The sequence below is a fragment of the Protopterus annectens genome, chromosome 11.part0, assembly GCF_019279795.1.
Source record: "Protopterus annectens isolate FY-2018-M chromosome 11.part0, PAN1.0, whole genome shotgun sequence".
Lineage (NCBI taxonomy): Eukaryota > Metazoa > Chordata > Ceratodontiformes > Protopteridae > Protopterus > Protopterus annectens.
In genome coordinates, this window is record NC_056745.1 from 474,423,525 (window position 1) to 474,448,113 (window position 24,589).

A 24,589-nucleotide genomic window follows, 5' to 3' on the forward strand; every position below is an offset into this window, starting at 1 on the left:
TCAAGTCTTTGAAATATATAATTAAAGGCTACAGTTGTAAACTATGTAACCATACATGAACTGGTTCAGCAATAGCCATATTTAGTAGGCCTTGAAAAAAATAACCATATTAGGCCTTGATAAAAATAGTTAGGAGTATGGATTTGGAGAGATTCTGTTGTGGCAGCCAAGGTTGTGGCAAAAGACTAAAGAAAATACAAAAATGGAGTTCAGGCACATCAACTAGTGGACAGTAAAAATTGACATTTTTTCTGGGAGTAGTCTGGGCAAGGGTCAATATGGATAAGTTGATCCTTTCAACAGAAGGTGGTGGTTTAGGATAATCAGATTTAAAGGGATATTTTAGAGCTACACAATTAAGGCTCAAACATAGGCAGAAAGCTACAATTCAAAGCTGAAAGGGATGAAGCAGGAGAAATGAGCAGGATTTTGGATACAGATCCTTAAGGTTATTCAAAGTACCAGAAGTATTCCAAGAACTAATCTGCCAAATGAGAGATTCTGCCATTAGGTATGACCAAATAATGGTAGAGAATAAGTAAGAGGGGGCTGGAATTTACTGTAGAAGATTAGCAAGGGAATCAAGCTGTCTGGTCTTTGGTGCAGGCTGGAGAAGTTGTTTGACCGCAACTGAGCTACAAAATATAAGTATTTTTTGATTATTTTAACAGATTACTGTTTTTATAATTTATATATATAAAGCACTTTGTCTATTCAGAATCTTCAGAAATCTTTTTCTGTTTAAAAACTTTCATAGCTTGTTGTCTTAGGCTATTGTATAAACTGAAACATTTACTCTGTGTAATTATCTCTTGGCTAGTGGGGGCTGGTTCTTTTGTGTTCTTGTAAAAAAAAGTTGTTGTTCTGGTCTTTGGTGCAGGCTGGAGAAGTTGTTTGACCGCAACTGAGCTACAAAATATAAGTATTTTTGATTATTTTAACAGATTACTGGTTTTATAATTTAATATATATAAAGCACTGTGTCTATTCAGAATCTTCAGAAATCTTTTTCTGTTTAAAAACTTTCATAGCTTGTTGTCTTAGGCTATTGTATAAACTGAAACATTTACTCTGTGTAATTATCTCTTGGCTAGTGGGGCTGGTTCTTTTGTGTTCTTGTAAAAAAAAAGTTGTTGTTCTGGTCTTTGGTGCAGGCTGGAGAAGTTGTTTGACCGCAACTGAGCTACAAAATATAAGTATTTTTGATTATTTTAACAGATTACTGTTTTATAATTTAATATATATAAAGCACTGTCTATTCAGAATCTTCAGAAATCTTTTTCTGTTTAAAAACTTTCATAGCTTGTTGTCTTAGGCTATTGTATAAACTGAAACATTTACTCTGTGTAATTATCTCTTGGCTAGTGGGGCTGGCTCTTTTGTGTTCTTGTAAAAAAAAGTTGTTGTTCTGGTCTTTGGTGCAGGCTGGAGAAGTTGTTTGACCGCAACTGAGCTACAAAATATAAGTATTTTTTGATTATTTTAACAGATTACTGTTTTTATAATTTAATATATATAAAGCACTTTGTCTATTCAGAATCTTCAGAAATCTTTTTCTGTTTAAAAACTTTCATAGCTTGTTGTCTTAGGCTATTTTGTCCCACCCTCCCTCCCTGTTGGTGTCTTGCTCTTACACTTGGTGGCTTTGCAGTTGCCCGCCCCTACTGTGACACCTCCCAGTCTAGTGTCATTAGCTCATTCTTCTTAATACAGAGAGAACATTTGATAAGGCCTTCTGTTCCTCCTTTTTACCTTTTCAAAAAGTAAAACAAAACTTTTTTTTCTTCTTCGCCTGAACCTTCCTGTGTTCTGACTGTCCTTCTCAAACATATTGGAAATATACAGTATATTTCAGAGCATTTGTTATAACTGTATTTGCTATAACTGATTTAAGTATTTTTTCTGGCTTTTGAATATTTACTGCTTAGCGACTGCATCTTAGCCTGTTTATACAGCTCTGCATTCTATTTAAACTGTTTTTGTGTTGATTAACTGTTTTGCACTCTTAAAAAGTTATTTGTTGCTTAATTTTACCTGTAGGCTAACACACTCAAGTGTGCTAGCCACTTAAAAGCATTTATAGCATTTACTGTCTGTTTTTTTCCTTGTCTCTGTAAAAAAAAAAAAATCTCTTGTTTTCCCACCTTACTGAACTAGAGTAGTCCAGTTTCAGAGTTGCTGATCCCTGGGCTTTGTTTTTAGTTCCTGTTACTGATCCATTGCCTTATTAGGAAGGAGGGAAGTTTCTTTGCTTACCAGTGGGAGTGGGAAGCACTGAGCAGCCTTTTGTCCGAATTGGTGAAGTTTCAGCCAGAAACTAGTAGTCTATTGGTCGCTTTGGGCCAATTCTAGCTCCTTTCAGCCCCTGCTATAAAACACGCTAAACACGTGTTTTCCAGCTTGTACCAACTCTGCACAGATCCTCGTGGTGGCCTGCAGAGTGATCCAAGCAGCAGAGAGCTAAAAGAGTGACTTTCTACCAGATATAAGTATTTTTGTGGCTTTCCCACTGTTATTAAGCTAGCGACTGCATTTAAGCCTGTTTTACTGCTACTTTAAGTGATTTCTGCATTTTACACTGTTTATTGCACTTTAAGTTACTAATTGTTGCAAATTGTTTCTGTAGGCTACACACTAAAGTGCGCTAGCCGATTTACAGCATTTATAGCATTTACTGTGTTTTTTTTCCTCATCTCTGTAATAAAACAAAAAAATCTCTTGTTTTCCCACTTTACTGAACTAGAGTAGTCCAGTTTCAGAGTTGCTGATCCCTGGGCTTTGTTTTTAGTTCCTGTTACTGATCCATTGCCTTATTAGGAAGGAGGGAAGTTTCTTTGCTTACCAGTGGGAGTGGGAAGCACTGAGCGGCCTTTTTGTCCGATTTGGTGAAGTTTCAGCCAGAAACTAGTAGTCCATTGGTCGTTTTGGGCCAATTCCTAGCTCCCTTCAGCCCCCTGCTATAAAACACGCTAAACTGTACTGCTAATCAGCATATCCTATAACTGAAAAGTTCATCTCTACTTGATTCCCAAGTAGACTATTCTCTATCTGTAAAGCCTAGCACTTACTCCTACAGTACTTGCACCTTGATAAAGCACTCATTATAGATAGTACCCCACCAGCCCAAAACCCACTTCCCCCGGAGTCCGTTGAAAGTTCTTTATCTACTACTTCTAGTATGTAGAGGGATCAGTTGCTAGTGTCCTCTCCAGCTCAACTGGTGAACCTGGGAATATTGAGGCAATGTTACAATTGCCTCATGTACACAGACAATCCTCTCCTTCTCCCACAAAACACAAATACATGCGAGAGATGCAACTATACGGCCAAACTGGAGGCTGAGCTCTCTCAACATAGGACTGGCAAGACCAGACAGGAGAAGGCAACCACACACAATACATACCCAGTCACACATGGTACCATCACAACTTCAAATCATACACATACTCACACAAAGACATACTCGGAGGCTCTGGTCAAAAATTTACCAAAACAGCAGAGGCCACCAAAGCAGACACCCAAACAACTACCACCTCACGACCCAACACATGCAACACATAGACCACACAGTCAGAGTGTCAAACAGTCACAGCCCTTAAGGCCAAACAAAATGCCAGACACACTTGTCATTGGTGATTCCATAGTCAGACACACTGACGTCCCGCTCACCAGACTGAGTAAGGAGAAGGTCACAGTAAGCTGCCTGTCGGCAGCTAGAATCCGCCACATAACGCAAGCACTCAGGTCTCTCAACAGCAGGTACAAGTACGACTCAGTCATTGTCCACGCTGGTGTCAACGACCTGAGACGTACCTCCTTGGGCTACATGAAAAGGGACGTCGAGGAGCTCTCTGATTATGTAGCCCAGGCAGGTATGACCCTGACCTTGAGCAGTATCCTACCTTCACCTAGAATGATGCCACAATACAGTGATAAGATGATTAGCTTTAATAATTGGCTTAAATTCTGGTGTCATTCAAAGGGGATCCAATGTCTGTCTGCCTGGGATGACATGCTGGACAAGCCACGCTGCTTCGCAAGGGACGGCTTGCACCGGTCACCCCTGGGCTTCCGGATATTGGCAAAGGCTCTTGCCACCCCCATAGTGCCTTTTTTAGGCAAGGCTCAAATTCTAAACCTACCACCCTAGAACACCAAAAGGAAAAAACTAAGGGTAATGCTGCTCAATGCCAGAAGTCTCAATCTCAAGATGCACGCACTCGAGGCCCTTCTCAATATGGAGAACATCGATGTCTGTGCTGTGACAGAAACCTGGTTCAAGGCTCCTGAGAGCACCCCAGCACTAACAGGTTTCACCTCATATCATACGTTCGGACCCAAAATCCGGACAACACCAAGAAAGGAGGGGTGTCCATATTCATAAAGGACACCCACACCTCAAGGTTGGTGGCAACGCACGATGCATCGGAGACCATCCAGGTGCAATTAACCATAGGCAAGACTGCTCTGCAATTTGTAGCATGTTACAGGCCACCCTCTCAAACTCAGGAACCTCACATGGCCTTCCTGAAAACATTGGAGGATAAATGTATGTCCAAACACCATCATACTAGGTGACTTCAACTACCCTAATATAGACTGGGAACACTACTCAAGCCCGAACACTCTAACCCAAAGATTCCTGGAGTTCATAAACTCAAATGCCATGGAACAACTAGTCACCATCCCCACAAGAGGTGAAAACATACTTGATCTCATCATCACGAACATGGGATCAAAATGTTCAACACCGAAGTATACCCCTCACTGGTGAGATCAGATCATAAACTAATCTCGCTGGAGGTCCTCATCCCGCCCCCACCTGAAACAAAAAAGACCAGTGAAAAACTTCTCAAAAGCCGATTTCACACTTCTAAAAACTAGTGTGGTCTCCTTTAAGGCCCCTGAGCCAGTGGTAAACATTACTCAAACCGCTGAATCACTTACAAATGCCTTCTACCAGCACCTACAGGACTGCATGGATCAGGCAACCCCAAACAAAACTAAGACTCTCTGTACCAAAGGCAAGCGTCCAGTCTGGTGGACCCCAGCCATAAACAAGCTCTACAACAAAAGGAGGAAGCTACTACAAGATAGAGCAAAATCCTTGAAAGGTAAGACACCTTTGATCATTATAAGTAAAAAACTAAGAGCTCTCAAAATCATCCAAGGCAAATTTTGAGAGAAAAATCGCCAAGGACTCTAAAGACAATCATAAGGCCTTATTTAGCTATGTTAGAAACCTAGGAGGAAACTCCCAGATATGCTCAGAATTAGTTCAAAATGATGTGAAAATTACTGAACCTACACACATTGCTAACATACTGGCTGACAGGTTCAGTGCAAACTTCTCCCCCCCCTCCCCCCCAAAAGGAGAGATATCTATTCCAGAGGATTGTAGCCCCCCAAACATCTCCAACGCCCAAGTGAGAACTGCCCTCACTAAGGCAAAAAACACAGCATCCATGGGACCGGATGGTGTCCCCGGCTGTGTGCTTCATGAACTCAACGAGGAATTAAACCCACAGTTAGGACAGCTGTTTAATCTTAGCCTCACCTCAGGATACGTGCCAAGGAGTGGTGCACGCGACTGTGGTCCCACTTCATAAGGGCGGTGCCTCCACAGACCCTGGAAATTACCGCCCCATTAGCTTGACAAGCCTTATCTGCAAAGCCATGGAGAGGATCATAATGGAACTCATAAATAAAGACATAGGGAACTTGCAGACTTTGGATCCAACCCAGTTTGGCTTTGTCAAAGGCAGATCCTGCCTCTTAAACTTGGTTGACTTTTTCGAGACAGTCACCAAGGCCATTGATGAGGAAAGGCAGTCCATACAGCCTACCTCGACCTGGCAAAGGCCTTCGACACAATACCCCACTCAGGTATCATCGAAAAACTCATCAGCTTGAATGTAAACCCATACATCACAAGATGGGTTGCAAACTGGCTAAGCGACAGAACCCACAGGGTCAGAGTTGCTGGAGCCATGTCAGACTCGAAGCCTGTCACAAGTGGTGTCCCACAGGGCTCAGTCCTGGGTCCACTCTTGTTCGGCATCTACTTTTCTGAAGTACAAGCAAACACAGGAGGGTTATGGCTGACAAAGTTTGCAGATGACTGCAAACTGGGCCATAGTCGAAAACACATCTGACACAGATATCCTCCAGAAGGGCCTCACAGAAACGGATAACTGGTGCCAGAGCCATGGCCTGAAGTTAAACGCCAAAAATGCATAGTCATACCCTTCGGGAAAAACAAGGTTACCCCTAGCTACCATATAGGTGTCAATCCACTGAGCACAGAAAGGTCATCAGGGATCTGGGGACCCAAGTTGACAGTAGTCTTTCGCTTGACACTCATGCTGCTAAAGTAGTTAGGAAAACCTTCTATATCGTCCACCTGATCACGAAGGGATTCACATCTAGAGCAAGGGAGGTCATCGTCCCCTGTACTCATCACTCATTAGACCTATGATGGAGTACAATGCCCGTTCGGAATGTATCTGACCAGACACCTGATGCAGCTTGAAAGGCCCCAAAAGTTCCTCACCAAAAGGATAAAGGGTCTCAAAAATATGTCTTATGCTGCCCGACTGAAAGAACTCCAGCTTTATTCAGTCTCATACCGCTTGCTCAGAGGTGACCTGTGCCTGACATATAAGGCCATGTCAAACCCAGATTTGCTGAATATGCTTCACCTCAAAAATCTAGATCCCTCAGAACCACAAGGGCGGAGACTTAAACCTTGACACGGTTATAAATAGAACGTGCTGGAGGGACAGATTCATCACCCAGAGACTCCCTATGCTGTGGAACAAAATCCCGGTACATGTGAGGCAGAGCACCTCGCTGGCCTTGTTCAAGAGGAATCTTGACCAATGGATGGGAGATCGCAGATATACCCCAGGGATTACTTCAGTGTCACTGCTTGACAGAGGCACAGAAAAATGATAGGCATAGTTTTTATTCAAACTAAAGGGGTGGCGAAAGCCACATAACTATGGGCTAGGCTTATAAATGCCCTTGGGCAGATAGCCTAGTATGAACCTATGAACCTATGAGAGCAAACTAGAAAGAGGAAAAGGTAATACAATGGGAAGAGGCAAAGACATGAACTGCAGGCTAGACAGTACAAGCAGAAAGAAAAGAACACAAATCCAAACTGTTATGGAAGTTTTTAGCTAATCTATAACAGAAGCTGCTGTGAAAAAGGGCATATAAAATATTGCACAACAGTACAGAAGATTTAGAATTTTTGCTTGGAAGTGTTTGCTAGGTAGTTTTATATCCCAAGCAGACTACAAAGAATTCTTCCTCAGGTGGATTGCAACTACTGGAGGTACCATGAGGAAGTGACTGGTAAAGTTATGTTCTTACCATAACGTTCCATCTGTATTGTCTTTCATTAACCTGTGGGTCTGTTCTAACCCCAGGAACCAACTCTGCCATTTCACTAGCTTGAGATTCGAAGCTCAAGCTCTTCTTCCCTACCCAAAATGCCCCCCCAAGTACCTCAGAGTTTGTTGCAACTATATATCCACTGTCCACCAAAAACAATTACCATAAAGAAAATGAAAGAACAGGTGCTCAAATAGGAACTGTGGTTCTCGTTAACACATCATTAAAATAACCGAAGTCCTGGACTGGAGGAAGGGGGGGGGGGGGTTAAGAATAGAGAGAAAGATGAAAGTTATGGTAAGAACATATCTGATACTTTCATTCATTAACCTGTGGGACAGAGCCCTTAGCTACAGGAACCCAAGGTAGCCCCCCTCATGGAAGGATTTTAGAGCACAGCAGAGCCAAAGGCACTTCTATTCGTAGTAATGTCCAATTTATGAGTAACGAACGTATGATTCGACCATGTAGCAGTTGCCACAGATGTCAATAGACACTCGACCAAAAAGTAGTCATCATACACCTTGTAGACTGAGCTGTAATCTGACCAGGTAGAGAGATATTCTTAGAAGAAAGGCAATACAGTCAATCTCAGATCTTGGTAATTGCTTTACCGGTTTTACTCTCTGAAAAAGCTATAAACAATTACTTAGATGTCCTGAAATTTAGTTACAAGTAAAAATGTCATTGTCTATGCACATCAAATAAATGGAGTGAGTGTATTCTCACTTATTTTGAAAGCTAGGGAAGAAAACTGAGTTTAATAGAATGGCCGATATTGGCTTCTGTAGCAACTTTAGGCAAGAAAAGTTGGTGTGCAAGAATTTGTGAAAAATTAAATACAGAAACTTAGAGGGATGGGGGCCTGTAACTCTGATTCTTCCTGCTGAAGTAATAGCCACCAAAAAAGCTTCTTCCGTGAAAGAAAATCTACTGTGGCTGCCAGTTTGAAAGGGGAATGAACCAGTGCTTGCAACAGACAAATCAATGGGGAGTAGGATATGTAATGGATGAAGTAGAAAAGTGCCCCTAAAAAAATTTAGACGCTAAAGCCCAAGGAGTCTTCTCAAGTGAAAAACTAGAAACTGCAGCTAACTGAACTTTAACGGTGGAAAAACCAGCCCCATCATTAAAAAGGGAAGCTAAAAACATCCACCTGGATGACTTTCACAGCAATTCTGCAACTTCTATGCCTGCATTCCCCCTGATTGGGAAAAACACTGGGGAGGAACGACTTGTCTTGGAGTCTCTAAAAAGGAAAGACTGGATATAATCCTTAAGCACCCAGTCATTTGTGATGGCTTCCCAGGCTTTGGGGTGCAAAGAAAAGCACCCCTGACTGCCTCCCAAGGGGGAGGACCATTCTGGAATGCTGGAAGGTTCCGTCAGAGGACTAGAGACTCTAGGTTCTGGAAACCCCCTTTCCTGCATATGCACAGTCTACCATTCTGGCCATTTCCCCCCTCAGCCTCTGGGGGAAAATTCTCCCTGAGAATCTTGTAAAGGAGCCAGAGATTTCTTGAACCACATTTTTTATTCCCATGCTGGTTCCTGGAGGACAATCTTTGTGGGGTAGAAAAATTTATCCTGATGACAGACAGGTCTTCCCATCCTTCTCACTGGAGGAGGGTGTCTCAGTGGGCCTAAACAAGGTTGATCTGTCAAAAAAGCACATTGATGAAGGATGCCTTGAAAGGTTCCAGAAAGTCACACTGCCACATCCAGGCAGGAGTCCTTACGGCAATGTTAGAACCAGCCGTCCTTGAGGTACCCAGCTGCAGCATGGGATATCAACCTCATGGACGCGTTAGACAGGGATTGGAAAGTGGCCATTCTGGAGGGGAAAAAACCTTCTGACCCTCTGCAGACATGGACCTCAGGGTAGAGATCTAATGCTTGCAACAGGAATATGTTAACATGGTTTGTTTTTTTATACAACTGTTTGCCTACTTCAGAGATAATTTAAAGGGGTTAAAAACATTCCAGGTCTATTTTGGGGAGTGGGTAAAGTCCGGCAAGACTGATGTTCTCATAAAAGAAGGCTGCTTAGAGGAATAGTGCTGAACCCTTAAGGGATATGACAGCCTTTGAGGCTAGACTTGAAACAGTAGGGACATTCCCTATGAAAGTAACATTTCAGAAACACGAACATTATTCAGATCTTGTCATTTTAAAAGCAATGAAGTTTTGCCCTCATATTTTAGGCTATGGCATAATTAACACCTATGTACACCTGTAAAGAGAAAATTAATTATTCTACACCATAACACTACAAACTCCACACATCACCCTGCCACATACTGTTCAAGCTAGAGGGCAGAATGGCAGCCAAAGCAAAAGATCCGTTTAGTGGAAATTCCACCAGTCTAATTTGCATCACATTTTGTTCTGCAATTCTACCATCAATTACAGGTGAAAGCATGATCACACACAAAAACGTGTTAGCTGATTAGCAAACAGTTTGCAAGCCTTACCTCGAAGGATAAGGTTAGGCCTACAGCCATCATTTTAAACCTAGTAAAAAAAATTTAGAAAAGGGAGCCAAGACAATAAATGAAAAGCAGAAATTAAACCAATAAAAAAACAAAAGTAACGAGGTAAATTCCCTCTTAAATATCTTAGTTAATGAAATACTTAGTCGAATGGTTACATGCACTGCATTCAACCAAGCAACAAACAGCACATTGATAAATGATGCATTTTTGCAAAACTTACTTAAAAGCATTAGACTAAAGTCTTTTTAGGAATTTCTATGCACTATCACTTATCTAATCAAATCCAACTCCACTAATATATAGAATAAAAGTTTCTCACCTTGGGATCATATTCTGGATCGTTTTCTTCATCTGCTTCTTCTTCTCCTTCCTACAAAGTGTTAGTAAACAAAAAAGGCAATTACAAATTCTAACAAATACCCTCTTCCCAAACACATGCAGCTGCTTCACCCAGCATTCAATACCAGAAGAAACTTTGGTTTTACTGGTTATGATTAATTTTGTAAGCACTCTGCATACTAGGATCATGGCAACATTCACAGAATCAACCAGAGGCATGTGCCTGTTTACTCAGCCTAATTTCTAGAGCTCTGAAGTCCCAGAAACACAATGAAGTCCTCCCTAACCTAGAGAGGTGAGCAGGATGCCGGAGAGAAGCCTTTTTTCCCCTTTACAAAATAAGACACCAAGCATACCCAGCAAATCTTGGAAAGCCCTAAAGTCATGGCTTAGCTAGTTTCTATTCCTCCAGGAGGGCTAAAGTGTTTAGGCGTGAAATAGGAACACCAAGAATAAGGAAGTGCCCCCACTACTGTTAAGAATCTCTCCAAGCACTGTAGGAAGGACACTTGCACTTCAGTGCCAATTTCACATACTGCAAGTCTTTGGGAAGAAGAGTACCCGGTGGTGGTGGTGGGGGGCACAAGCATGCTGCTCAGCAAGGCACCCCAGCCAAAAATCAAACTGAATTTCTTGCTCAAGGAGACACTACTCACCGATGCCAGTATATATAAAAGCGTAAGCATCCGCAAAACTAAGAATGAAACGTGAACAAACTAGTAGCATCTGAAGCAAAAAAGGAGAAATCGCCACACTGGAAACAAGAATAATTTTGTAAGCGCTTACTAAAATGTGTAAACTACTACAACCATATGCTTAAATACATAAAGAATGACGACAAGATGCATCAGACGCCATTTTCTTCAGTTTTTCTTGCCCCAGATGTCATGTGCCCCCAAGTAGGTAGGCAATACATATTGCTAATAAAAATATACACAAAATAAAAATATCTTCAGTTACAAGCAAATACACCACAAATGTTGTATAGGATAGAAAGGTATAAATAAGTCCAGCTGGTTCAGAGGGGATGGAGGGAGGGTAACCTGGACTGCAGCAGTGTGAACACTAACATCTACATTTATGGTAGGTAGATAACTGTACTATGTTCGTGTTACACTGCTGCAGTCATTACACTTGGGTAGAATCCCAAAGCTAAGGTTGGGTGGCTGGTCTATAAAGAGTTAGGATTGGCTAGGAGGCCCTGCAGAACTGCGGTGGCAAATCCTGCTCTGGATTTAGAGTAAAGAGGCAAGTGGTAATGCTTGGTAAAGGTGTGCACTGAACTCCAAGTTGCAGCCTCCAAAATTTCCTTGGTAGGTACTCCTCTGAGAAAGGCTGTTGAAGTGGCTGTTGCCCTGGTGGAATGTGGCCGAATGTTATTAGGGACTGATTTTCCCTGCTGTGTGTAGCAGTAACCAATACAGTGTCCTATCCATTTGGATATAGTCTGCTTTGAGATAGCCTTGCCCTGTGATCCTGCAGCATATGCTACAAACAGTTGCTCAATTTTCCTGAAAGCTTTCGTTTTGTCCAAGTAGAAGCGTAGCTGCCTGTGTATGTCCAAAGAGTGTAGAAGTTTCTCCCCTTTATTCTGGGGGTTTGGATAAAAAGTTGGAAAATGGATGGTTTGGTTAAGAGCCACACTGGATACCACCTTTGGCATAAAGGTAGGGTTTGTCCTTAAAGAAACCCTGTCCTGATGAAAAATTATAAAATGTTCCACTGCCATTAATGCCTGTAGCTTTGAGGCAAAATCCATGGTGGGCCTTGAGCTAAGTTCTTAAGATTGAGTACCAGTGCTGGCGTGGCTAGTCTAGAGCAATCAGGATCTGTTTTTTCTTGTCTGGCTTTTAGGAGTACCTTTGAAAGGACAGGCAGTGGTGGGAAGGCAAACTTTTAGGCTTTTCCAGCTGAACAAGAGAGCATCCACTTTCCATGCTTGTGTGATAAGTCCTTGTGCAGAATTTTTGTAGTTGGCAATTTAGTGGGGAGGCAAAAAGATCTGTCTGGACATCCCCAATTTTTGCATTGCCATGCTGAAGATATGTGGATTCAATTTCCATTCGTGAGGGTCCATGATATTACTGCTTAGATTGCCTGGCAGAGTATTTCTTTCCTGGCAGGAATTGTGCTTGCAGATGAACTTGACACGTTAGAGCTGTGTTCCACAAGGTCATGGCTTGCCTGCATAGGGGATAAGAATGAGTGCCCCCTTGATTGTTTATGTACCACATTGCTGTGGTGTTCTCTGTCTTTAATTGTCCTGGATGCAGGAGGTCCTTGAAAGCTGTTATGACATTTTGACAGCCATCTTTTTGATTGATGTGAAGATGCATCTGGTCTGTGGTCCACTTGCCCTGAATGCATTTTCCTCCCATGTGTGCTCCCCAGGCGTAATCCGAAGCATCTGTTAGAGTCTGCCTGGCTGTGGGTAGGATAAAATGCTGACCCTTGTTTAGGTGACATACCTGCGCCCATCGAAACTCCTGTTGTAGGCAGGGAATCATTGGTATTACTGCCTCTAAACTGAGTGTGTTGAGTGCAAACACTTTTTAGGTACCATTGTAATTTCCTCATATGCAGTCTGGCATATGGTATTAGTAGTATGCAGGATGCCATGAATCCCAGGGCCTGCAGAATTTTTCTTGCAAGGAGATGGGACTTTGCCAGTAATTGAAAATATTGAGTTAGTTGAACTTGTTTGTCTGGCGTGAGATAAGCCATCTGGGCCGTTGTATTTAAGCTGGCACCCAGGAATATAATCTGTTGTGAGGGCACTAGTTTTGACTTCTTTTCGTTTACTGTGTACCCTAGAGAAATTGGCAACCTGTTTACAAATGCCAGATGCTGTAGAAGAATTTCCTTTGTCTCTGCTTGAATGAGGCAGTTGTCCAGGTATGGATATATTTGAACTCCTTTTTGTCTGCAAAATGCAATTACTGGTGCCAGGCACTTTGTAAAGACCCTGGGCACAGTAGATAAGCCAAAGGGCAGTGCAGAGAATTGGTAGTGCATTGTACCAGCTTTGAATCCGAGGTATCTTTGGCAATTTTGTCTGATAGGGACATGCAGGTATAGGTATGCCTCTGAGGTCCAGAGTAACAAGCCAAGCCTTTTTTCCCAGCATGGGTAGAAGCTGCTGTAATGTCAACATTTTGAATTTCGGAATATCCAGGTAAGTATTTAGAATTGAAAGGTCTAGTATGGGCCTCCAGGCCTTGTCCTTTCTGGGGACCAGGAAGAGTCTTGAGTAAAATCCTTGTCCTTGTTCCTGTTGTGGTACTTTTTGAATAGCTCTCATGTCCATGAGAGCTGAAATTTGTTTTTGTGCCTCTTTCCATTGATTGTGGCAGGTCTGGCATTCCTTTTAGCCTTGGTAAAGTATGAAAGTGGAACCTGTAACCTTGAGACAATATTCAGAACCCATTTGTCTTGGATGATTGTGCTAGTTTTCCCCCTAAGGGGGCTGCCAAAAGGGAAACGCTTGGCGTACGTAGGGGGAAGTCATTGGGACCGTTTCCTGTAAGGTTGAGACTTGTCCACCTCCTTTTGGGATTGAGGTGCCCCCACTGTCGTTGTCTGTTAGAGCCTTGGGGTTGTGATCTGCCTCTTGGGCGTCTGTATCTGCCTCTCTGTGGCAGACACTGGAAAGGACCAATTCTTTGTTAGCCAATTTCTGCTAAATCGAGGTGGCTGTACCTGTAAGAAATCCCTAACTGTTTGCATAGATTTAGCTCTATCCTCCATTTTCTTTAACACCTCTTCTGCCTTAACACCAAACAAGGTATCATGCTGTAAAGGAGCATCCAATAATTTTGCCTCAACATTATCAGGTAAACTCTGTTCTTTTAACCAAGCATGTCTTCGAATCACAGAACCTGTAATTGCGGCTCTAAGAGAGGCCTATAAAGAATCAAAACCACATTGCAGAGTTTGTTTTCCCCACCTGTTCAACTGTATGCAATAAATCCTGCATTTCTTTACAGTCAGGAGCTTCTGAGCTTGCAAGCATTTTCTGTTTTAACTGAGCAATTAAATATTGTTGGTACTTAAGCATGTGAAACTGGCAATTTAAAGCCTTTACTGCTAAAGTTGCAGAAGTGTAAACTTTCTTCCCCCATCTATCCAAAGCTCTGGAATCTGTCAGAGGGTACTGGATTTTTTGCAATGGAAGCCTTAACCCCTTTTGGACCCTGGGAAATGGTCTCTGGATCAGCAGAAGGGTTTTTATAAAGAAACTTGCGAGTGTCAGGGAATCTATAATACCTATCTGGCTTGGCTGGTGCAGGGGGCAAAGAGTCAGGAGATGAGCTGGATTCAGAGAACACATCATCCACAATATCAAGCACAGGCGGAATAGCCAGGGGCCTGTGCTGAGGCAATAAAAGAAAATCCCTGAGCCTTTTTCTTGGATTCTGAATAATCCTGACTTTCCCAGTGGAAATGCTCCCTCATGGTATGTAAAGTTTCCCGAAAAGAATAATCCTCAGGAGGAGAGGCTGAAGGGATAGATTCTTCAGCATCGGAGTCATCATAGGGGGGTAGAGAGTATCCCTGGTCTGAAGAGGAATCAGAGGAAATGGAAACTTGATCAGAGGAATCAGTCTGGTTCCTGCCTAGGCCTTTTCTCTGGAGGGGGATGGGAACCCCTGATTAGAGTAATGAGGTCTTCGGCCATTTTAAGCATCTGTTTCTTAGGCATGGAGGACTGTCCAGGAGAATGCTGTACTTGCTTCTTTGTCTTTAATGGTAAGTTGTGAAGGTCTGAAAACACCCTCAGAAGCAGATGCCTGCTCAGCGGCTCCAGACCCATCTGAGGGATTAGTTTCCGTAGGCCCAATACCTTGAGTTTCCAGAGGCCTAGTTGTCTCCACGTGGGAGTCGGAGGCGGCCTGTGGCTGAGGTAGCGGGTGTCAGGGGCTGCGAAAGCACCTCACTGAGAACCGGCGACTGGCCTAGAAGAGGTTTAGTCTGTTTTGGACCTCGGATGCCTGTCTTTATCCTTATCTGCGTTTATTCGGAATTGTGGTAGTCTGTTATCTGACTGCATAGTATAATCGAACCTTCTGCCAAAGTAGTGCAAAGCAAAATAAAAACGTCTTTTTATAGTGAGTTTCGTAAATCTAGCACAAAACCGACAACTACTGACGTCGTGATCAGGGCCTAGGCATGGAATACAGTAAAAGTGGAAGTCCTTATGAGGTATTTGTTTTCCACAAGAAATACAATTAACTTTGACATCTGTCTGTGGCAAGAAAAAAAGTTTCCCCAACGGGGTACTTGGCTTTATTGAAGACTTTGGATCTGAAATTAGACTTCAAAAATCTCAGGAGTCGACAGGCACTTGCGAACTTCTTCTGCTTCGGGCACCACGTGGCAAGAAAGACTGGAGAAAATGGTGTCTGATGCATCTTGTATACCCCTGGCGCACTGACATCAGGGAAGAAGCGACAGCAACCGACGCCGGACCAAGACATTGGAACTCTGGCAGACTGCGGGACCGCCTGACGGCAGGATAACCCAAGTGTAATGACTGCAGCAGTGTAACACGATGAACATCTTTCCCTCTCCAAGTTTCAGACTAGTTGGGCCACCTCTTCCATTTTCAGTTATTTTTTCAATGACCAAGAATAAAAATTCATGTTTGGGAAATAGTAAAATATGCATAGCCAAGGCATTATTAATGTTCCCTTTATCAATTGCATAACAGTGCTCATATCTCATAAGTGGTCTACCTAGGTTTATGTTCAAAATGTCCTGCTTTTTACATTGGGAAAACCGATAGACCACTCAAGAATAGAATATATGAGCACTGTTTCATGGGTTTGTGGAAAGTGCTTCTGTGTGCTTGCGTGATCATGAAGGCCAATATTAAGGCTCTTATTTCCTTGATATTGATGTGGTCTTTGACTGAAGGTCCATGTGTTCCTCATTTCGCCAAAGGTTGCACCCCACCCTGTGTTTGATGCATCTGTAAAAAGATCCTGGTTGGGATGCATTGGCTGTAAGAGCAGGGCAGGATTTGACTGAAACTGGGTTATCCACCACTTCAGTTCCCTGCCCAGGCATGGAAGCCTGGGGATCAAACTCTAGGGGATGTAGGTGTTGCTTCCAGACTGTTCGCAAGTACCATTGGAATTTCCTCATGTGAATCCTTGCCAGAAATATCATGGGGATGGTAGAGGCCATGAATCCTAGGATTCTGAGTAATTCCCTGGCTGAGATTAGGAAGAATTTCCCCAAAGTAACAAGTGAGCATAATTTTTTTTTTCTGGAAGGCAGGCCATCATCTCTCGTCAGGATCAGACATCCCAGGCCAGGAACACCTGATCCTGTGTGGGTATCTGGCATGATTTTTTGAGGTTTACAGTACATCCCAGATCTGTTAGGAGGGAGATTAAGTCCAGGTGTTGCATGGCCATGGTACCTGATGTAGCCTGAATGAAGATGTCGAGGTAGGGGAAAAGTTGCATTCTTTGTCTTGGCAAAGGCCATAAAGTACAGTTGTGTACACACCATAAATGTAGAGAAATGTATTCACTGTTGCAGTCATCACACTTGGGTAGATTCCCAAAGCTGAAGGGTGGAGGCAGTCATGAGTTAGAGCTGGCTAGAATGCCTTGCAGGACTGCTGTTGGAAAACCTGCTCTGGATATGGAAGAGGCAGGTGGTAATGCTTGAAGGTGTGAACAGAACTCCAGGATGTCCCTGGTAGGGACTCCCCTGAGGAATGCTGTAGAGGTAGAAGCTGCCATAGTGGAATGTGTTCTGACCCTCCGAGGGGTTGGTTTCCCATGGGGCTTGTAGCAGAAATGGATACAACGTGCTATCCATTTGGAAACTGTTTGCTTTGAAATGGCCTTGCCCTCTGCCCCTGTTGCAAAGCTGACTAGTGACTGGTCAGATTTCCTGAAGGGCTTAGTTCTATCAAGGTAGAATCTGAGCTGTGCACATCCAAGGAGTGCAGGATCCTTTCCCCTTTATTTTGAGGATTAGGGAAGGTAGGCAAGTGGATGGATTAATTGAGAGCCACACTGGACACCACAAGACAAAGGGTCAGTCCTGAGGGAAACCCTGCCCACATGGAAAAATAACGAAGGGTTCCACAGTCAAAAGTGCTTGCAGCTCAGACTTCTAGCTGAAGTGACAGCCAGAAGCAAGGCAGTTTTCCAAGAGGAATTTTAGCTCTGCTGATGCTGCAGGCTCAAAAGGGGGTAGAGTGAGCTTTTCCAGCAGAAAGTTAAGGTCCCAAGCAGGGGTGGGTGCTCTCCTTGGTGGTCTTGCGTTGTTTGCCCCTCTCAGGAACGGTTTGATAAGACTGAGACAGAAGAAAGGTGGCTCAGTGTTGCAATGAGCCAAAATGGCAGAGGCATGGATCTTAATGGAGAAGGATAGGCCTCTGTGGGGTAGATCTGCTAAGTAATCCAGGATTAGAGGCAGGGAGGGGAGGGTTGTGTTCTCTCCTTTAGGCAGAATCCAGGAGCAGTACCTTTTCCACTTAGCACAGGATTTCCTTGTACTGGGTCTTCTGGCTTCAAGGTGGACATCCAGCACCTGCTTGCTTAGGCTGGTTATTGGGGAAAATTCAAAGAATAAGCCAGTCTTCAAGATTTAGGGTTTGCAGTTGCGGACTAGCTTCGAAGGAGTGGATACCAGTGTTGGGGTGGCTAGTCTGGGGCCATCAGAATTGTCCTTGGCCTGTCCTGTCTTATCTTGAGCAATACTCGAGAGGAGGAGCAGAGGGGGAGAGGCAGAGATTTACCCACTGGAAGGATAGGGCATCCACTTTCCAGGCCCTGCTACGAGGTGTCCTGGTGCAGAATCTGCTGAGCTGGTGACTGTAGGGGCAGGCAAAGATATCCACCTCTGGGGTCCCCCATTTCTGAATCAGAAGGTTGAAGGTTCTGGGCTCTAGTTGCCACTCGTGTGGGTCTAGGAGATTTCCGTTTAGTCTGCCAGTGAGTTTTGTCTGCCTGGCAGGAATTGAGCTTGCAGATGGGACCTGCATGTCCAAGGCAGTGCTCCACAGGACCATGGCTAGCCTGCAGAGTGGGTTACTCCCTGGTTGCTGATGTACCACAACTGTGGTGTTGGCTGTTATTAGGTGGTGTCCTGGAGAGAGAAGGGATCTGAAAGTTGTCAGAGCATGTTGCACAGTTAGCATCTCTTTCTAGTTGATGTGCAGATGCATATGATTTGGGCTCCAGTGGCCCTGAATGCACTTGACATCAATATGTGCCCCCCAGGCACAGTCTGATGCGTCTGGATAGGGTCTGGGTGGCGTGGGGTTGAGTAAAGGGCAATCCCTTGAGGTTGCATGCTGCTGCCCACCAAAGGAACTCTGTCCTTAGAGAGGGTATTATGGGAATGACTGTTTCCAGGTCTTGAGAATGTTGGCACCAAAGACTGAAGTTTCCTCATGTGCAGTCTGGCATATGGAATTAGTAAGATGCATGAGATCAATCCTAGGGCCTGCAGGATTTTCCTTGCAGATAGCTGGGTTCTGGTGGTCATTTGAGTAAAATAGCCTGCCAGATGGGCTTGCTTTTCTGGAGTGAGGAATGCCATCTGGGATAATGTGTCCAAGCTGGCTCCTGGGAATACAACCTTGACTAGGGACTAGTTTTGATTTCTTTTCGTTGATTGGATTGTGTACCCCAGGGAGGTTAGAAATTTTTTTTTTTTTTTTTTTTTTTTTTTTTACAAATGTCAGGTGCTGCAACATTTCCTGACCATCTGCCTGAATCAGGCAGTTGTCCAAGTATGGGTAAATTTGAATATTTCACTGTCTGCAGTAAGTTATGGCTGGGGCCAGGCATTTTGTGAATATTCTGGGAGCCATGTATAAGCCAAAGGGAAGTGCAGAGAACTTGATGCACAGATCCTGCCCTGAAAAGTAGATATTTTCTACATGACTCCCTTGTAGGGATGTGCAGACGGGCTTAAGTCTAGGGAGACTAATCAGGAATCCTTGGCTAGCATAGGTAGAAGCTGCTGCAGGTGAGAATTCTGATTTTTAGTACCACCAGGAAGGTGTTGATAATGGAAAGATCCAGGATTAGGCACCAAGTGCCCTCTTTTCTGGGTACCAGGAAAAGGCTGGAATAGAACCCTTGACCTGTTCCACAGGAACAGGTTGAATTGCCCTTAGAGAGCAGGGATTGGACTTGGTTTTGAGCCTCTGCCCACTGGTTTAAAAGGTCTGGGAACTCTTGGGGTTGGCAGTGAGTAGAAGTAAATTTTGTACCCCTGGGATACAATGTTGAGGATGGAATCCAATTTTTTGTATGAAGGGCAAGTTTTCCCCCTAGGGGCACAAGTTGGGCAGAGGAGGGGGAGGGGAGTTTAGCGGTCACTGGGAATTCTTTCCGAAAGGGGGGTAGTTTAGCACTGCCTTCTTTAGAGGTGGAGGCACTCCAGTGCTTAGATCTCTCCATAACCTGAGACTGTACTCTGGGTGGTCCGTTTCCCCTGGGTCTAGCTTGAGATGGCCTTGAGGGAAGCTGGCGAGGACCAATGTTTCAAGGGACAATGGCTACTGAATCTAAGAGGCTGTACTTGCAGGAATTTTGTCTGCACAGATTTAGCTTTTTCTTCCATCTTTTTAAGAACCTCTTCTGCTTTGGTGCCAGATTGCCCTTGTTCAAAGGAGCGTCTAGTGCAACTTGGATTTGACATGATCTGGCAAGGGCTGCTCCTTAAGCCAAGCATGCCTTCTCAGTACAGAACCAGGGACTACTGTCCTGCAAAATGCTTCTGGAACAAAGCCACACTGCAATGTATGCTTGTGGATTTGGTTTGCAGAATGCATAAGCTCTTGCAATTCTTGATTTTCTGTACAGTCTGTAAAGGTTGCTATTTTATTTGCTTAAAAGTTCCACATGTTGTTGGTACTTTAGCATGTGAAACTGACAAGTCAAAGCCCTAATGGCAAGAATTGCAGAGGTATATACTTTCTTACCCAATCTGTCCAAATCTCTGGAATCCCTATCCGAAGGGGCGGGATTCTTAGCTGTAGTTGCCTTGATACCTTTAGGCCCCTGGGAAATGATCTCTGGGTCAACAGTAGGATTTTTTAAAAAGACATTTCAGTCAGGTACTCTGTAGTACCAGTCTGGTTTCCTAGGGGCAGGGGATAAAGTATCAGGAGTAAGACTGGATTCCATAAGACCATCACCAACTTCCAGGACTGGTGGTATTGCTAAAGGCCTGTGTTGTGGCAAGTCTAGAAATTCCGAGTCTTTTTGGACTGAGGATAACCTTGGCATTCCCAGTGGAAATGCTCTTAATGCAAGGTTTCACCAAAAGAAAAATAGTCTGGAGGAGAGGCAGAGGAAATGGATTCTTCTACATCAGAATCCCCATAAGCAGATAAAGGGCATGTCTTCATAATCAGAAACCTCAGAGTTGTCGGACTCTGTGCTGAAGCTGCTAGGGACTGGGACTGGTCTTTTTCTCTTAGCAGGTGAAGGCTGACTTCCCCTAATCAGTATAAAGTCTTCTGCCATTCTAAGCATTTTATTTTGGGGCAAGGGAGCTGCATGCGCTTTGGTTGGTTTTCTGCATAGTGCGTACTCTTGGCCTTAGAAACTCAGTAGTTTTAAACGGAACTGAAGTAGGTGTTGAACATCGGTAGTGCGAAGAACTTCCTCAAGCTGGTGCCTGCTCAGCAGCTCTGGACCTATCCAAGGTAGAGATATTCACTGGTGCCATAGTCGAAGAGTCTCTCGGCATACTTGACTCAGAATGGGTCCTGGTAGAAGACAGCGAATCCACTGAAGCAGGCATCAGGGGCTGCAAAAGCACCTCACAGAGTACCAACGAACTGGCGACTAGCTTAACAGAAGCATCGTTGGCAGCTCTGAACCTGTGCAGGCTGTCTTTATCCTTATATTTTTTCAGAAAATCAGTAGACGGATGGCTTACCAAAGTCATTTCGTAATACGGAGATAAACTAAAGTATTTAGTGACAATAAGGGCCTGATGACAAATGATTCGGGAGTTGAACAAGGCACAAAACGATACGTTGTGGTCTGGGCCTAGACAGGTGATGCAGTAAGAATGAAAATTTTGGTGTGGTATTTGCTTTCCACAAGCAAGACAATTAACCTTTTCTGACATCGGTTAGAGCAAGAAAAAAAGGATCCCCAACAGGGTACTTGGCTTTAGAAGACTTCAGGATGATTCAATTCATAAACGAAAACTCAGGCATCGGCCGACTAGCACTTGCCAACTGCTTCAGGCTCCTCGGCAAGACAGTTATGTACTCACCATAACATTCCATCTGAGTAGTTGGACTTCATCAACCTGTGCGTTTCTGATCAGATATGGATCAGAGCAGGCAGCTTTCCAAGCTAGGATCAGAGCTCCAAGCTACTCCCCTTTACCCATATTACACTGCAACCTCCTTCCAATCCTCAGATTGGGTTTGCCACCCACTGCGTGGCACATCAACCCAAGAGACAATCTGACCTGATCACAAACTAGGCTCACCAGACCCAGAAACTGAGTCCAAGGACTGACAAACCACCAAAGTCAGGTGGAGGAGGGAAGGTTGATGACAAATGAAGTCTAACTACTCAGATGGAACGTTATGGTGAGTACATAACTTCTTTATCTGAAGTAGTTAACTTCATTTGGTCATCAACCTGTGGGACAGAGTCCCCAGCTACCAAAAATCTTGGGAGGTCCTTAAGGAAAGATATTCCGGAGCACTGAAGAACCAAAAGAAGCCCTTCCCTCTAGACACCATGTCCAACTTATGAGTAATAAATGTGCGAGAGGAAGCGCAGGTAGCCACTGAACAAATGACATCCAGAGAAGCTCTGGACCAAAATGCAGCAGAAGTAGCCATAGAACGAGTCGAATGAGCATGAATCCTGGCTGGTTCTGGTAATCCATGTTCTTTGTACGCCTGCAAAATACAAAGCGAAATCCACCTAGCAGGAGTCACCTTTGAAACTGGTTTCCCCAAAAAAGGTTTGGCAAAAAACAAAAAGCTGATCAGACCGACGGAAAGGGTTGAGACCTATTTAAATAAGTTTTGTACCTACCATAAATGTAGATGTTAGAGTGTATACCCTGCTGCAGTCATCACACGTGGGTTATCCTGTCATCAGGCGGTCCCGCAGTCTGCCTGAATTCCAAAGTCTTGGTCAGGCGTCGGTTGCTGTCGCTTCTTCCCTGACGTCAGTGCGCCAGAGGTATATAATAGGCATCTGATGCCATTTTCTTCAGTTTTTCTTGTCCCAGATGTCAGTTGCCCCTCCCAAAAGATGGTCAATAGATAGTACCAATAATAAAAGCTTAGCACAAACAAAACATCCCCCAGCTATAAGCAAATACATCACAAAGGTTGTATCAGATTTTATGGTATTGAAAGGTTTTAGTTAGGTCAGAGGGGATGGAGGGAGGGTAACCTGGACTGCAGCAGGGTATACACTCGAACATCTACATTTATGGTAGGTACAAAACTGTACTATGTTCATCGTGTTACCCTGCTGCAGTCATCACACGTGGGTAGAATCCCAAAGCTAAGGATGGGAGGTGGAGTCAAACAGGGTTAGAGGAGGCTAGAAGGCCCTGCAAAACTGCAGTGGCGAAGCCAGCTCTAGTCAGAGTAAAGTGGTAAGTGATGGTGTTTGGTGAAGGTGTGTACTGAACTCCAAGTTGCAGCTTCCAGAATATCCTTGGTTGGCACCCCCCTGAGGAAGACTGCAGATGTAGCTGCTGCCCTGGTGGAGTGGGGCCTTTTGCTAGCAGGAACTGGTTTTCCATGATGGGTGTAGCAAAAAAGTAGTTTTGTACCTACCATAAATGTAGATGTTAGAGTGTTCACCCTGCTGCAGTCATCACACTTGGGTTATCCTGTGAGGCAGTCCCGCAGTCGGGTGGAATTCCAAAGTCTTGGTCCGGCGTCGGTTGCTGTCGCCTCTTCCCTGACGTCAGTGCGCCATGGGTATAAATAATGCAACAGACGCCATTTTCTTCAGTTTTTCTTGCCCCAGATGTCAGGTGCCCCCAAAAAGGTGGTCAGAAATTAGTACCAAAAGGAGTAACCACAGCACAAACAAAAAATCCCTTCAGCTATAAGCAAATACATCAGTAAGGCATAGAAGAGATTTAGCCAGTAGATCAGAGGGGATGGAGGGGGGGTAACCTGGACTGCAGCAGGGTGAACACTAACATCTACATTTATGGTAGGTACAACTGTACTATGTTCATAGTGTTACCCTGCTGCAGTCATCACACTTGGGTTGAATCCCAAAGCTAAGGTAGGGGGGGAGGTATCAGAGGGTTAGTGGAGGCTATAAGGCCCTGCAGAACTGCAGTGGCGAAGCCCGCCCTGGACTGAGTAAAGAGGTAAGTGATCGTGTTTGGTAAAGGTGTGTACTGAACTCCAAGTTGCAGCTTCTAAAATTTCCTTGGTTGGAACACCCCTGAGAAAGGCTGTAGTGGTAGCTGTTGCCCTGGTAGAGTGGGATCTCATGGTAGCAGGAACTGGTTTCCCATGATGTGTACAGCAGAAACTTATGCAATGACCTATCCATTTAGAAATGGTTTGCTTAGATATAAGCCTTCCCTTGAGAAGCTGTAGCATAGGATACAAAGAGCTGGTCAGATTTTCTGAAAGCCTTAGTTTTGTCCAAATAGTAACAAAGCTGCCTGTGAATGTCCAATGAATGCAGGAGTCTCACCTTTGTTCTGTGGATTGGGGAAAAAGGTGGGTAAGTGGATGGTTTGATTTAAAGCTACACTGGAAACCACCTTAGGCATAAAGGAAGGATTAGTTCGTAGAGAAACTGTCGATGAAAAATGAGGAAAGGTTCCACTGCCATTAGTGCCTGTAGCTCAGACTCTTCTAGCTGAAGTTATTGCTAGGAGCAGGGCAGTCTTCCATGATAGGAACTGTAGATCTGCAGAGAAAGCTGGTTCAAAGGGAGGTAGCGTTAGTTTTTCCAGAACAAAATTGAGGTCCTATGTTGGTGCAGGAGCTCTCCTAGGTGGTCTGTTTGTTGCCCCTCTTGAGGAATTGCCTTAGAAGAGGATGTGAAAATAAAGGTGGATCAGTGTTGTAGTGAGCTGAAATAGCCGAAGCATGGATTTTAATTGAGGAAAAGGAAAGTCCTTTGTGCAACATCTCAGCTAAATACTGTAGAATGTGAGGCATGTGGGGCTGAATTGTGCCTTGGCCTTTAGCTTGGTTCCAGGCACAAAACCTTTTCCATTTGTCCGAATAAGCCTTCCTGGTGGTTGGCCTCCTGGCTTCCAGAATAACACCCAGAACTGCTTGTGAAAGAGGTGCTGGTTAGATAGGATTTGCCATGCAGCCAGATTTAAAGTTTTGAGCTGGC

At 44.0% G+C, this 24,589-nt stretch overlaps 1 protein-coding gene across 1 annotated transcript in view; it reads right to left on the bottom strand.

Annotated features, from left to right (window-relative positions):
- The window catches only part of NAP1L1 (nucleosome assembly protein 1 like 1), a 1,039,563-nt gene that overhangs the window by 42,776 nt on the left and 972,198 nt on the right, over positions 1-24,589 (bottom strand). The window contains exon 12 of the mRNA XM_044087215.1: positions 10,216-10,266. Coding sequence (XP_043943150.1) covers positions 10,216-10,266 — 51 coding nt within the window. The remainder of the gene's footprint in view (positions 1-10,215; positions 10,267-24,589) is intronic.